The sequence below is a fragment of the Heteronotia binoei genome, chromosome 12 (genome assembly GCF_032191835.1).
Source record: "Heteronotia binoei isolate CCM8104 ecotype False Entrance Well chromosome 12, APGP_CSIRO_Hbin_v1, whole genome shotgun sequence".
Taxonomy (NCBI): Eukaryota; Metazoa; Chordata; class Lepidosauria; order Squamata; family Gekkonidae; genus Heteronotia; species Heteronotia binoei.
The window spans coordinates 54373285-54388641 of record NC_083234.1 but is presented as its reverse complement, the minus strand read 5'-3'; the positions used below and the strand labels follow the sequence as shown (position 1 = coordinate 54388641).

General features: G+C 51.1%; 1 protein-coding gene across 1 annotated transcript in view; it reads right to left on the bottom strand.

The window, feature by feature from the left end:
- Positions 1–4884: 4884 nt before the first annotated feature.
- The window catches only part of NPDC1 (neural proliferation, differentiation and control 1), a 59173-nt gene continuing 48700 nt past the window's right edge, over positions 4885–15357 (bottom strand). Inside the window, exons 7-10 of the mRNA XM_060251391.1 lie at positions 10988–11072; positions 9507–9586; positions 8389–8485; positions 4885–6570 (exon numbers count right to left, since the gene is read on the bottom strand). Of these exons, the coding sequence (XP_060107374.1) occupies positions 6493–6570; positions 8389–8485; positions 9507–9586; positions 10988–11072 (340 nt within the window). The 3' untranslated portion in view covers positions 4885–6492. The remainder of the gene's footprint in view (positions 6571–8388; positions 8486–9506; positions 9587–10987; positions 11073–15357) is intronic.

Sequence of the window (15357 nt, the reverse complement as noted above, 5' to 3'; positions counted from 1 at the left end):
TCAATAAAAGGATAGGCGCCAGGTCTGGTCCTTCACACAGTGAATGTGCTTTCATTGTTGTGGCCCTCACTTTGTGACATGGTCTGTCTGAGGAGACCAGAAAGGTTTTTGTCATTCCACAGACTAAAATAGAATTATTTAGGAGGGCATGTTTATTAATGGAATATGGCTGTAGTATGAGGGATTCAGAAGCTTTTATAAAAAGAAGAGATTGGATTTATGCCCCACTCTTCACTCGGAGTCTCAGAGTGGCTTACAATCTCCTTTCCCTTTTTCTCCCCACAACAGACAGCCTGTGAGGTAGGTGGGGCTGAGAGAGCTCTGAGAGAACTGCTCTGCTGAGAACTTGTGACTGGCTTAAGGTCACCCAGCAGGTGCATGTGCAGGAAGGAAGAATCACTTGGTTCTCCTAGATTAGAGTCTGAGGGCTTAATTACTACAGCAAACTGGGAACAGGGTCTGTAGCCTATTCTACTGTTTATTGTATGCATTATCTTGCCTTTATAGCATTACTTTCTACTTTTGTAATTCCATTGTTTTTGTATTGTTGATGCCATAGTATGTCTGATACTTTTTTGCTGCATTTGTGTAAACCTAGTCCTATTATGACATTTGTTGGATGACTGATGCCATTTGGGTATGCTGTTTTACACTGCATCATCCACCTTGAGTCTCAGATAGAAAGTAGGATTATAAATATATAAAAATAAAGAGTTTAGAATTACTACTGTATACATGTCAGCCACAAGATGGGGTTGGTGAACAGCACATTTGAACAAAATACCTGTTCCGAATGAGTTCAAACTCTTCCTGTTGAAAGGGTGCCTAGCTCCATCTAGTGACCAGAAATCTTAAGTGTTTTAAAAGTCCACCTTCCTTCCAAATTTCCATTGAAATCAATGGGACAATTCCAAATAAATAGTTTCAATCTTGGGGGGATTCTCACATCCTGCAAAGCCACAGGTCAACATGGTCATGGTGGGCTTGCAGAAGACTCACTGCTTGTCAGAAAATAGTAATTGTGTTCTGGGGGAAAAAAAGATTTCACTAATATTTAATTACCAGACTCTGGCAATTAAATCGCACTAGGGATTATTAGAAAAGGTAAAATGGCTAGTAACACAAGACCTGTGTCACACCTGGAACACTGTATACATCTATGGTTGCACACCTCAAAAAGAAGATGACGATACTGGATTTATATCCCACCCTATACTCTGAATCTCAGAGCGGTCACAATTTCCTTTACCTTCCCCCCTCCCCACAACAGATACCCTGTAAGGTGGGTGGGGCTGAGAGAGCTCTTACAGCAGCTGCCCTTTCAAGGACAACTCCTATGAAAGCTATGGCTGACCCAAGGCCATTCTAACAGGTGCAAGTGGAGGAGTGAGGAATCAAACCCGGTTCTTCCAGATAAGAGTCCATGCACTTAACCACTACACTAAACCGGATATCAAAGAGCTGGTCAAGGTAATTAAATTAATTGAGGGGACTGAAGCTCCTTTCCTAGGAAGACACATTACAGGGCTTTTTGATTTAGAAATAAAAAAGACATCCAAAGGTGTTGGAAAATATGACAGAGGAGTAGAGTTATACATAGGACAAAACAAAAAACCTGCCATACTTGTCCAAACCATGAGAGTAGGATGAGTGTACATCATGCAATCACATTTCCAAATGCCTTCAATGCTTTGAGGGAAGCAAGTGACCCTGCAATCTACCCAGAACCTCCATGGCTTTTAAAAAAAATCATGTTCATATTGTGCTTGGTACACAGAAGTGGGACAGCTGCGGGGGACCAGAACGCTGCCACTGATCCCCACCCATGCACCTCCCCTGCCACATGTCTGCATGCCCTTGAAGTATTTGCTTGAGTGTTCCTCCACCCATGCACCCAGCATCACTGGGAGAAGGGCACTGCAGTAGCAGAACTCCCAGATTGGCTGGCGCTGCATTGGCCAGCACTGTTGGGGAAAGCCTGTGCAGACGATGCAAGTGACTATGGGAAGTGGGAGGCTGGAAAGGGAGGCATGAAAGGGGCTGAGGGTTAGTAGTAAGGGCCTCTGAGAATTGTCTGTTTAGGGCCCACCAACACCTGAAACTAGCCCTGGATCTTATGCATCCAAAAGCTGTGGTCCACCACCCAATACCAGCCTGCTATCTTATACTAGAACTCCTTGGATCACAATTGGGAAACCGTGCAAGTTTCTCAGATTATCAAGGGCTCCTAAATGAAAAGATCCACAATGGTGCAAGTTTCACCAGTTTGCCTATCACCACCAATTTCCTCCTGCAACATGTAGCTACAAGTATGGATAAGTGAAGTTACATTCATGTGCCTTGCAAAAGTTTTGTCATTGCTATTCTTATTCATTTTAATGGAAATAATTGTCAGTCATGCTAGATTTGGTGTCCATTTTGCATTTCTCTCTTCAACCTCTTGTACTCTCACACCATGAAATCTCCTCTCCTATTCTAACCTCTAAGCCAGCACCACTTGGTATAAACCTGGCAGGAAAAATGCACTGTTCTCTTTTGTTAAAAGATCTGTTTGACTCTGGAAAGCTTTGATGTCACTTGCATATCTCCCAGTCTTTCCTGGGTCCCTCTTCCTTCTAAGCCAGCCTGGCAGGCATCTGGAACACAGAAAATGCACAACATTCTGTTATTACCAAAACAGACTTAACAAATGGGGCTTTTTCATGTCACCCCCTCCTCCTTCATCTGTGAGGACATCCTTGGAAATGTCTGCTTGCAGGGAGTTCATCAGCAAAAATATCCATGTGATGAAAGGTTCTATGACCCAAGCTAGCGTGAAAGTCAATTTCTAGTTCACTTAAATCAAGGCAAAAACAACAGGTAGTCTTATGAGGCCAGTGGGGGGAAGCAAGACCCATCATCCTGAATTGGTTTGAAATGTCGGTCATTTAATAAAATTTCTCTTTTTAAGGTAATACTAAATACAGTCCATACAACAATTAGTTCAGAAAGGGAGTCATGTGTAGGGAAGAAAGAATAAGAAATAAAATAGCCAAAGTTTGTCTCCTACCCCAGTAAGATTCAGGACAGGGTTTTAAGCCCAAACCATGGAGCTGTTGGTGTCCCCCTGTCTCAGGAGAGAAATAATGCCAGTTCTATCACAGCTAGGACAGGCGGCGGTGTGTAGTGGTTAAAGTGTCAGGCTATGATCTGGGAGATCCAGGTTTGAATCCCTACTCTGCTATGAAGCTTGCTGGGTCAGTCTCAGCCTAACCAACCTCAAGGGCTGGGATGAGAGTAACATGGTGGAGGGGAGACCAATGTATGCTGCCCTGAGCTCCTTGGAAGGGTGAAATAAAAATGTCATGAATAAAATGGTGCAAGGGGGGAGGGTTGCTCAAAATATCCTCCAAAACAGACCCAACTTCCTGCACAGTGAAATTGCTTCACACTTGCCTCCAAAGGTTGTTTCTTTGGAACCTCATCTCCAGGGCTCTACAGAGCTAGAAGAACATGTGAACATCAGACTTTCGAGGTGCTGATTTCTCTCCCATTTGGTGCCTGTGTGGTCAAGGTACTTTGACCAAGGTCCCCACCTCCCACATCAACTCATAGTGCAGCCTCTGGAAGATTATTTGAAGATGGTGACCTACCTCAGAGGGTTGTTGTAAAGGTCAATGTAAGCAAAAACCTGCTCGGTACAATGTAAAGTGAAACACAAGGAAGCGGAAGGGTGCCATCCCCTAAATGCTCAGAGAAGCTCCTTAAGAATCATCCAATGGACAAATGTTTGATGACGCTGAATGACTGACTTCTCCAGAATTTCCTGGGGATTGCACCCACTTTTGCTGAGGGTTGGTGCAGCTAAATACCATTAAGTGCTCTAAAATATTGACAGTTCTGCAAACATCTTACTTGTACCTCATTCTGTAGGGCCAGGAGGAGCACACGCGTGCAAATGTTTAATGTCCCAAGGAAGCAATTCTAAACATACCCACATATATGAATACAACACACAAAGACACACAATGCAAGCCCGCAATATGCTTGGCTGCCCCTTGTATGGGATTGGTGCCGTGCAGCTTAGGACATCCTCAAGGTGCTTCATGGAAATCCATGCTGGTTTTAAAAAAAACAAACATTTCCTTTACAGTAGATGCACAGTGAATTTGGTTGCATCCCTCACAATGCCAAGCAGTTAAATCTTCCCCCATTTTCTTTCTCCTTTTGTGAAAGCAAGTTACTAGACCTCATGATTGAGGATTTTTTAAAAAAACTACAAAGTAGTATGAACGATCAATACTGATGCTACTTAGGGCTGCTATCATACATGCTAAATAATGCAGTTTCAATCCACTTTCAAACTGGATTTTGCCAGTTCACACAGTAAAATCCAGTTGGAAAGTGCATTGAAAGCAGATTGAAACTGCACTATTTAACGTGTGTGATCACAGCCAGGGTAGTCTTTGAGGGTTTTGAGAAAACAGGGTGTGCATATATGAATGTGAAGGTCATTATCCTGAGTTTTAAGGCAGACTCTCCCCCTGATCCCCAAGATCTTAGGGTGAGGTGCCAGAGACTGACCCCCCAGGACCTTCTGTCTGTAAAGCAGGTGCTGTACTTATTGAGTGACTGCACCTTTGCCTGCTTCCATGTTAAGTTCTTGAATCTGGACGAGACAGTGGCATAACCTTCCTCCAGTCGAAGCAGCCTTCTGCCACTGGAGGAAGGGACACTGACGTTGGAGGAAGGGGCGATGCTTGGCTCAGCTGGAGGGTAGGATAGGGGTAGGCTCCACCCCATTACTTTAAAAGCGTAAGAACTAACTTTTTCATTTTGAAGACCTCAACCACTATGAGGAAGATTTGCAAAGATAACTGAAACTTGAAGACAGACCTGGCAAAATTCACGTGAAGTTCTCTTTTTACTCTCATTCATCACAGATACAGCAGCACAGAGACGGTGTCATCAGAAGTGCCAACTATTTCAGAACTGGGTGCCCTTCAGCCATTCTGGATAGAACCACTCACAAGTGAATTCTTGCAAAAGCAAACTTCCCCCATAATCCCTTTCTCACTGCAAAGAATTATGGGGTATGCTTGGTGCCTAATTAAGGATAATGAAGGTGAGATTCACTGCCATGTGTAAAACACAGAAGCAAAGGTTGCAACCATTGAAGTTACAAGAAGAATAAAGTCTGAAGGAAATATTCAGGGGAGGGCACTGTGGCATATGCATACGTTCAGCACAAATAGTATTAGTGTTCACCCAGTGATGCTGGATAGCTGACTAGAGAATGCTCAACTCCAGGCTGCCACCAGCAGTGAGGTACCTGGGAATATGACCCAAGGTGATGGATTCCAGTTCTGTCCCACCCACATTCAATAAGAGAAGCAACAGCTGAGCCTTACCTACTCACAGATCAGTCACGGGGGTGGGGTGGGGTGGGGTGGGGGGTGGGAGGAGAACTGGAAATCATTCCCTGGATCAAACCCAACTCAATATCCAAGACCCTTCCCCACTTTGCCACAGCCCCACCCCCCTTTGCCCCAACTCTTCTGTGCACGGACAAAGCAACAACCATTCAAAAACCAGTACATCGACACTGAAGCCTCAGAAATTCTAACACCCAATCAGACAAATGTATAAATAGCCACTCTGTGATGGGGTGGAAATGAAGAAAATGGTGGTATATGTCCACTTGTCTTAAAATTCATGATACTCTTTTGTGATACTCTTTGTTGAATTCATAGAGGCATTATATTCTATAGCAATTTGCATTTTCTCTGCATCTTCTATGTCTTATATCATGTATTTTTCCAATAAAGAATTGCCTCCCCTCTAAAATGGGCTTTGTGATGATCTCCCAACCCAGGGTGTTTACTGGGACAGGAGGAAAACCATTTGGTACAAAAAGCTGCAGGCTCTCCCTCCCCTCCAAGCTACACAAGTTATAAGCCTAGGCAGCAGCAATCTAACACGTGGAACTTGCCACAGATGGATCAGCAAGACTGAAAGTAACCTGGGGGAGGGGGGGGGGAAGCCTTGGATTTGAAATGTTTTGATTTCTGCCGTTTCCATCCTTGTACACAAAAGGCTGATGGGGAATGCATCTCTTGGTTTTTGCAATAAGACATAGGGTTTTCCAAAGGCTGTGGAAAACTAGAAAAGCAAGGGACCCTGTCCTTCTCCCCCCCCCCCCACCAAACAAGCAAGCCAATCAGAGATCACAAATGCATTAATTGTCCAGGTGCCATCTGAACAGCGAGAGGCAGCGGATCGAGCAGACGGCATGGAGGCGATAGCAAACAAGAGCTGGCGAGTGAAGCAAGCCCCCCCCCCACCAAGCCAACAACACTTGTTCATTCGACAGATTCAATGCAAAGGGGGGTTTCTAACAGTCGGGCGTCTGAGCACGTTGCGACGGGCACTTTCTTTATGAGGTCTGTGGTTCGGGAACGTTCCTATGCAGGGCGCTTGGTGCACAGAGTCCACAGCATGTTCGGCCAGAGGTCAGGGGTGCAGCTTGGGGGGCGGAGGATGCAAGGAGGAATCGTCAAAGAGTGGGTTTTTCACCTCCATCTCACCAGTCTGCAGCAATTTGGGGGGAAACAGGAAGATTGTGGGTAGGGAAAGAGAGAAGACACAGGTGATTACAATATTGCCCAAGGAAGTCTGCAACTACAGCCCACCTTGCCGTTAACTGAACGGTTAACCATTTTGCAATCTTGCTTTTCAACAGACACACAAGCGTACAATGCTGAAATGCAGAAGAAACACATTAAAAAGCAATTTGAAAATCAGTAAGTGCATCTCCAAATATATCAAAGAAGAAATAATGAAGCCGTTTCAGCTCCCTCTAACCAATGGGAGGCAGCCAATGACTCTCCCCCCCCCCCCAAGCTTTGGTTTAGCAGCTCCTGAATTGTTTACTTATAGATCATCCAACAGTGGCTGGGAGAAAAAGCATGGCTGGAGGGCTGGGCTGGAAGGAAGCCATCAACTTCAGAGTTAAGGGCTTTTTTTATAAGACACTATATCTGTCTGCCCACATTCATTCTGTGTGCTCCTGTACCAAAGCTTCTATCCTATTTTGCAATAAGAAGTATTGCTGGATTTGAGCTGACTCGATTTGCTGATCTTGTTTTGGCTTGGTTTGGTTTTTAAATACAATTACATACTAATTATTTACTGGCAATTGCCTCAGCACCTCCCCACCCCCAACACCGTAATGAACATTTTTGTTTTAAATGAAATTGTATACCGAAACCTGGTTAGCTGTCTTGGCATATGGCCAGTGGGGGATGAAAAGCCTTTTAATGGGCTTGTAAGGGTGAGATGAGGGCTTCCTTCTATCATGGGCCCTGGAGCAATTATTATAGGGATGAGCCTTTCTGAAACAATATACTCTCTACACCCACAGAAACAATAGCAAGGCAGAGAAAGTGGGGCTCGTTTGGTAGGTGTCAGAAAAGCCCAGAGACATTTAACACACTGCCCAGGATTTGAGATCAGCCAATGGTACCCTATAGCAAAAGCCTGTGATGTCAGAGGCCAGGTCTATGGGCATTTATGACAGGGTCTTTTTGGCTGCAGCAACCAAACTCTGGAACTTCTCCCCCCTGGAGGTATGTATGCTCATCTCATCCTCTGTTTTGTTAACTAGTTAGTTTTGTTAGCATTTAAAGAGGAGGAGAAGGAAAATCTTAGAGAGGTTTACAGTCTCCTTCCCTTCCCTACAACAGACACCTTGTGAGGCAGGTGGGGCTGAGAGGGCTCTGAAAGAACTGCTCTTGAGAGAAAAGCTCTGGGAGAACTGTGACTGACCCATGGTCACCCAGCTGCAGCATGTGGGGGAGTGGGGAATCAAACCTGGTTCTCCAGATTAGAGTCTGCCGCTCTTAACCGCTACGCCACACTAGCTCTGCTTCTCTTTGTACATCATAACGTCTTGCATTATGGCAGAGGGATTTTGTTATCTTTTGTACTGTACTGAGAACTTCATGAAAAATTTAAAATAGTTTTTAAAAAGTCAGCCTCTATCAGAAAGACCATTAAAAAACACTGCCTAAAAGACCTCAGGGGTGACAGAGCACCCAGACAGCTGCTGTGATGTTTTTAAAATTGTCCCACCCGTTTTAGTCCCTTTGCTGCTTTTGAATGATCCAAAATAGTGTGTTGTAATCTGCTACTTCTGGGATTATGCTGGCAGCTGCTTAATTTATTTTACTTTGATTATAGCTTTTAGTCTAACAGTATTTTTTTTTTGTGGTAATCTGCTTTTGGCAGCACCTTGGAGCAGAAGGGCAAAGTCATAACCCCTCATCACCAAAGCAAGCAAGGTCAAAACCAGAATGTGTATGGAAGAACATTAATCAAGGCAGAGTACACTCTTGCCAAAGTACTTACAGGAGCAAGCCCCGGGCACTCGTAAACAGTGAAGTCTCCATCTTCATTTTCCTCATCGGATGATGCAGATTCTGGCAGTTTGGGCTCTTCTTTATGCCTACAGGTGAAAAAATCCCTAGATGGTAGCAGGCACCAGGAGAACCTCCCATTTGCTACAGGTGCTCCATCGCACAGCAATGGATCCTGCTGAATTATGCAGTTTGGCCCCCGACTCTGTAGAACTCTGGCATTCAAACCTGTAGCATTCTGAAACTCAGCACCATAAAAGAGATTCCCAACCCACTTGGCCATTGTTCTGGCTAAGCAGTTTACCAGCAGGTCATAAAAGGGGTGGTCGTACATTGTGAGGTGGTCTCCTGCTGCTGAATTGCGGAGAACCTCCTGGCCAATGTTAACCCATCTACCACTCCTCAGTGAGTTTGTCTTATCTTTGTAAAGTGCCATGTAAAAGCTACCAACCACCACCACATCTTGCAAGAGCTATTTAATTATACAGCACATGAAGAAAACAGTTTCTTCCTCTGCAAGTGTTATTTCCAACACTCTCTGTAGGAACACAACTATTTAATGCCCTCTCCATAAGGGTGAGGGTATGTACTACAGGATCACAGGTGAAGTTATCAGTGCGGGGGGGGGGGAGGGGGCAGAAGTTAGCCTTGCCTAGGGTGCCAGACAGTCTAGGGCTGGTCCTATAATGTGAACTATCCAGGTCCTCCAGAGCAGCAGTTGTTTCATAGAGTGTCCTTAGAGAACAGAGCAGTCTCCATACTTTACTCTGATCTCTATAATCTGGAGATCTGCTGTAGTTCTGAGAGAACTCTAGGCCCCATCAGGAGGTTGGCAAGTCTAGAAGATATAATCTAAGTAACACACAGCCTAAACTTCCAGAACTGAACCTCATCATTGGCCATGGACTGGCTGCTACCATCATAAGCAGGGATGTTGCTTTATCCATTGAGTCTCTACGGTACAAACCATGAACTATGCACTGGACCAGGACTTCTCTATCATTACACTATTTGCAGGAATGCAGCAAACTTTTCATGGCTGAAGGAGAGCCAGACAGCTGGGTCCTGCACATTCGAAACAAAAAAGAAGTGGAAGAGTGAGCTACTCACTTCTCCATGGAGAGCATTTGTTGCTTCTGGTGTTGGTAGTGGTACATCTGAGCACTCTGTGCCAACTTTTTGTCTCCAGGCTGGGAAAAGAAAAACACAAAAGGTGTGCATACTGTTGCATGATGGGAATTATAATTATGGCTCAAAGATATGGCACCTGTTTTGCACGCAAAAGGTTCCCAGTTCAATACCTGGCATCATAGCTAGGGCTGCCAACCTCCAGGTGGTGGCTGGATATCTACTGATACTACATCTGATCTCCAGGCAACAGAGATCAGTTCATCTGGAGAAAGTGGCTGCTTTGGAAGGTGGAGTCTGTGGCATTATATTCCTTTGATGTCCTTCCCCTACCCAAACCTTGCCCTTTCCAGGCTCCACCCCCAGAATCTCCAGGTATTTCCCAAGCCAGAGCTGGCAACCCTATCGCAAACTGAACTCAGCTGTTGGAAGGTCCTATTTCTGCTTGAGAACCTGGAGAGCCACTGCCAGTAAGAATAGATAACACTGAGCTAGGTGGACTGGCAGCTGAAGTCTGTGTAAGGCAGGTACAAACCTGACACACATACTCCAGAATAATTACCACCAGCTCATTGAGGAGTGAACCCCCAGTGTTTCTGCAGGAGACTCTATGTTGAAAGTGCTTTCTGTGACCCAGAACAGTGACTTATGCAAACACACCCCACGCATGCCTCTTCTAAGTGCCGGTAATTCTGCTGCATTAAGAATGACTGAGAGCCAAACTACACTATACAGTTTTTAACGAGTTAGCTCCATCTTCCCTGGACTCATCTCCCTTTCCCTGCAGCCACAAAGCAGCTGTGGGCACTGCCATTTTAAAAAGCCTGCAGGAACCCAGTTTAGCTTTGGACCAGTGTTCCCTCTAAGCGGAGTTTGTGTGACCTAGCTCACAGATTTTTAGCCTCCATCTCACACATTTTTGTCTTAACTCAGGAAGGATGACCCCAGAGCACACTAATTTATGCAGCAGCTCACAACTTTAATGCCAGTAGCTCACAAAGTAGAATTTTTTGCTCGCAAGACTCTGCAACTTAGAGAGAACATTGCTTTGGACTGTGTTAAGTGTAGGAAGTGCTGTTATCTTCCCCTTGTGCTATTTTCCCCAAACCGAAATGGCCTGGGGGAAGAGTTTTCTCCCATTTTGGAGCCAGAACCCACAGATGACTTGTTAAAATCATACTGGGTCCTCTAGCCCTAAATCACACATGCAGGGAGTAACGGGGAGGAAGTAAAGCTAGAGCAAGGAATCCTGCGGAAACACCCCCAGGGGGAGGGATATCTGGCTATGGGGAGCCTTTACTTAATTTTCCATTATTGTTGCAGTGCTCCAGAGTTCTCTCGAGGCAGTATGTTTGGAATTGTTAAGGGGAAAATAGCATTTCATTTTCAAAACAGAGAAGCACATCAAGTTTAGCACGTTAAGTTTCCGCTTTTTTAAAAGATGCACAAGATGGACGGCATACCGAGATCTTATCGTAGGACAGAGGGCCTGGTAGATTGTGAGCTGGGTAGTCCACTTTCTGTGCAAGCTGTATTTCCTTTTGCAGCCTGAGAAGAAGAAAATAACAAACATCACCTTTAACCCAGCATCCTGTGGCCGACAATGGCCAGGGAGAGGCCTCCCAGAAGTCCTTCAGCAGGGCAGGCAGCCAATAGCCTCCCCTGCTGCTCCTCCTCCTCTCTCCCATGCAGTCTAGCAAACTGCCTCTCACCATGGAAATCCCATTTCTGAGGCAGCAAAGCTAGGCAGGTGAATTATAGCAGACAGGTCTCCATAAAGCCAGTGCTCTTTACAGTATTTGCTAATAGGGAAGAGAGTAAGAGACGCAGGACTAGGAGAAGAGCCTCTTGGCTAGGGTGGCCAGACCGTCCCGGTCTCCCGGGACATTCCCGGTTCTGGCCACCCAATCCCGGCTCCCGGGCTGCCTATACCGGGACCATTAAAGGTCCCGGTTTAGCCAGCCCCGGAGCCGGTGGGCCGTGGGCGCCGGCGGGGAAGGCGGGGAGTGAGGGAGGGAGCGTCCCTGCGCCTGCGCAGGGCCCCTGCGCACGCGCAGGGACGCTCCCTCCCTCACTCCCCGCCTTCCCCGCCCGCGCGCGGGGCCGGCAGCGGTGGGGGAGGCCTCTCCGCGGCCTCCGCTGGTCGCTGGGGGCCTTCCAGAGTGTCTGGAAGGCCCCCAGCGACCAGCGGAGGCCGCGGGGAGGCCGCGGAGCACCCGGCGCTGGTCCGGGAAGGCCTTCCAGAGCCTCTGGAAGGCCTTCCCGGACCAGCGCCGGCCAGCGAAGGCCTCCCCGCGGCCTCCGCTGGTCGCTGGGGGCCTTCCAGAGTGTCTGGAAGGCCCCCAGCGACCAGCGGAGGCCGCGGGGAGGCCGCGGAGCACCCGGCGCTGGTCCGGGAAGGCCTTCCAGAGCCTCTGGAAGGCCTTCCCGGGCCAGCGCCGGCCAGCGAAGGCCTCCCCGCGGCCTCCGCTGGTCGCTGGGGGCCTTCCAGAGTGTCTGGAAGGCCCCCAGCGACCAGCGGAGGCCGCGGGGAGGCCGCGGAGCACCCGGCGCTGGTCCGGGAAGGCCTTCCAGAGCCTCTGGAAGGCCTTCCCGGGCCAGCGCCGGCCAGCGAAGGCCTCCCCGCGGCCTCCGCTGGTCGCTGGGGGCCTTCCAGAGTGTCTGGAAGGCCCCCAGCGACCAGCGGAGGCCGCGGGGAGGCCGCGGAGCACCCGGCGCTGGTCCGGGAAGGCCTTCCAGAGCCTCTGGAAGGCCTTCCCGGGCCAGCGCCGGCCAGCGAAGGCCTCCCCGCGGCCTCCGCTGGTCGCTGGGGGCCTTCCAGACACTCTGGAAGGCCCCCAGCGACCAGCGGAGGCCGCGGGGAGGCCGCGGAGCACCCGGCGCTGGTCCGGGAAGGCCTTCCAGAGCCTCTGGAAGGCCTTCCCGGGCCAGCGCCGGCCAGCGAAGGCCTCCCCGCGGCCTCCGCTGGTCGCAGGGGGCCTTCCAGAGTGTCTGGAAGGCCCCCAGCGACCAGCGGAGGCCGCGGGGAGGCCGCGGAGCACCCGGCGCTGGTCCGGGAAGGCCTTCCAGAGCCTCTGGAAGGCCTTCCCGGGCCAGCGCCGGCCAGCGAAGGCCTCCCCGCGGCCTCCGCTGGTCGCTGGGGGCCTTCCAGACACTCTGGAAGGCCCCCAGCGACCAGCGGAGGCCGCGGGGAGGCCGCGGAGCACCCGGCGCTGGTCCGGGAAGGCCTTCCAGAGCCTCTGGAAGGCCTTCCCGGACCAGCGCCGGCCAGCGAAGGCCTCCCCGCGGCCTCCGCTGGTCGCTGGGGGCCTTCCAGACACTCTGGAAGGCCCCCAGCGACCAGCGGAGGCCGCGGGGAGGCCGCGGAGCACCCGGCGCTGGTCCGGGAAGGCCTTCCAGAGCCTCTGGAAGGCCTTCCCGGGCCAGCGCCGGCCAGCGAAGGCCTCCCCGCGGCCTCCGCTGGTCGCTGGGGGCCTTCCAGAGTGTCTGGAAGGCCCCCAGCGACCAGCGGAGGCCGCGGGGAGGCCGCGGAGCACCCGGCGCTGGTCCGGGAAGGCCTTCCAGAGCCTCTGGAAGGCCTTCCCGGGCCAGCGCCGGCCAGCGAAGGCCTCCCTGCGGCCTCCGCTGGTCGCTGGGGGCCTTCCAGACACTCTGGAAGGCCCCCAGCGACCAGCGGAGGCCGCGGGGAGGCCGCGGAGCACCCGGCGCTGGTCCGGGAAGGCCTTCCAGAGCCTCTGGAAGGCCTTCCCGGACCAGCGCCGGCCAGCGAAGGCCTCCCCGCGGCCTCCGCTGGTCGCTGGGGGCCTTCCAGAGTGTCTGGAAGGCCCCCAGCGACCAGCGGAGGCCGCGGGGAGGCCGCGGAGCACCCGGCGCTGGTCCGGGAAGGCCTTCCAGAGCCTCTGGAAGGCCTTCCCGGGCCAGCGCCGGCCAGCGAAGGCCTCCCCGCGGCCTCCGCTGGTCGCTGGGGGCCTTCCAGACACTCTGGAAGGCCCCCAGCGACCAGCGGAGGCCGCGGGGAGGCCACGGAGCACCCGGCGCTGGTCCGGGAAGGCCTTCCAGAGCCTCTGGAAGGCCTTCCCGGGCCAGCGCCGGCCAAGGAAGGCCTCTCCGACGCCTCCCTGGCCTCACCGCCGCCGCCGCTGGACTCGCCGCCGCCGCCCGACCCGCCGCCGCCGCCCGACTCGCCGCCGACCGCCACCGCAGGTAAGGGGGCCGAAAGCGGGGGGGGGGGCGGCCTTCCTTTCTTCCCTCCCTCTTCCCTTCTTTCCTTCCTTCCCTCCCTTCCTTCCCTCCCTCCCTTCCTTCCCTTCCTTCCTTCCCTCCCTCCCTCCTCCCTTCCTTTCTTTCTTTCTTCCTTCCCTCCCTTCCCTCCCTCCCTTCCTTCCTTCCTTCCTTCCTTCCTCCCTCCCTCCCTTCCCTTCCCTCCTCCCTTCCCTCCTCCCTTCCCTTCCCTTCCCTCCTCCCTTCCCTCCTCCCTTCCTTCCCTCCCTCCTCCCCTCCCTCCTTCCTTTCTTTCTTCCTTCCCTCCCTTCCTTCCCTCCCTTCCCTCCCTCCCTCCCTTCCTCCCTTCCTTCCTTCCTTCCTTCCTTCCTTCCTCCCTCCCTCCCCTTCCCTTCCCTTCCCTCCTCCCTTCCCTTCCCTTCCCTTCCCTCCTCCCTTCCCTCCTCCCTTCCTTCCCTCCTTATGTTCTTATGTGGCGCAGAGTGTTGGACTGGAGGGGCCACTGGCCTGATGCAACAGGGCTTCTCTTATGTGACACAGAGTGTTGGACTGGATGGGCCACTGGCCTGATCCAACAGGGCTTCTGTTATGTTCTTATGTGACGCAGAGTGTTGGACTGGATGGGCCACTGGCCTGATCCAACAGGGCTTCTGTTATGTTCTTATGTGACGCAGAGTGTTGGACTGGATGGGCCACTGGCCTGATCCAACAGGGCTTCTGTTATGTTCTTATGTGACGCAGAGTGTTGGACTGGATGGGCAACTGGCCTGATCCAACAGGGCTTCTGTTATGTTCTTATGTGACGCAGAGTGTTGGACTGGATGGGCCACTGGCCTGATCCAACAGGGCTTCTGTTATGTTCTTATGTGACGCAGAGTGTTGGACTGGATGGGCCACTGGCCTGATCCAACAGGGCTTCTGTTATGTTCTTATGTGACAATACTGACTTTGGTGGACCCAAGCACTGATTCAGTGTAAGGGAGCTTTGTGTTTGTGACTGGAGTGGACAATACTGACTTTGGTGGACCGAAGCACTGATTCAGTGTAAGGGAGCTTTGTGTTTGTGTCTTCTGGTGCAATTTTGTTCTCAGATCCTGTATTTACTTCATCAGTATATGGGATAAGGCACTTTCTCAACTGTGCTGCATAATGCAGCCTATTTATTTTGTCCTGTTGGCTCTGTTGGCTCTATCTGCGCCACCTTCATCACTTTCGGGGTGTGGATCCCCCAGTGGGGTGGGCTCCCGACTCCCTCTGCTGGCTGTTTCTGATAGCCCTGCGCCCCCTCTTTCATTTGATATGTGTCCCGTGCGGGTGCCACCCTCCTGCCGGGAGATGCCGCAAAATGAGCCCCCTTGAGGCTTATGGCGGCAGGGCTCGGGGGAAGCAAGCTAGACTGCTGTTCTTTTGAGGGGTTATAGAGTGTTTCGAGCCCCTCCCTGTGGCATGGGTCCCATCATTGTGGGACCCAGGGGGCCGGCGCAGCGGCCCGCTGAAGCAGCCTGTCAGTCACTTCCGCATCTCGACCTGTGTTATTAGTGACAGGCTGCTTCGGCAGGCTGCTGCGCCGGCCCCCTGGGTCCCACAACGATGGGACCGATGCCACAGGGAG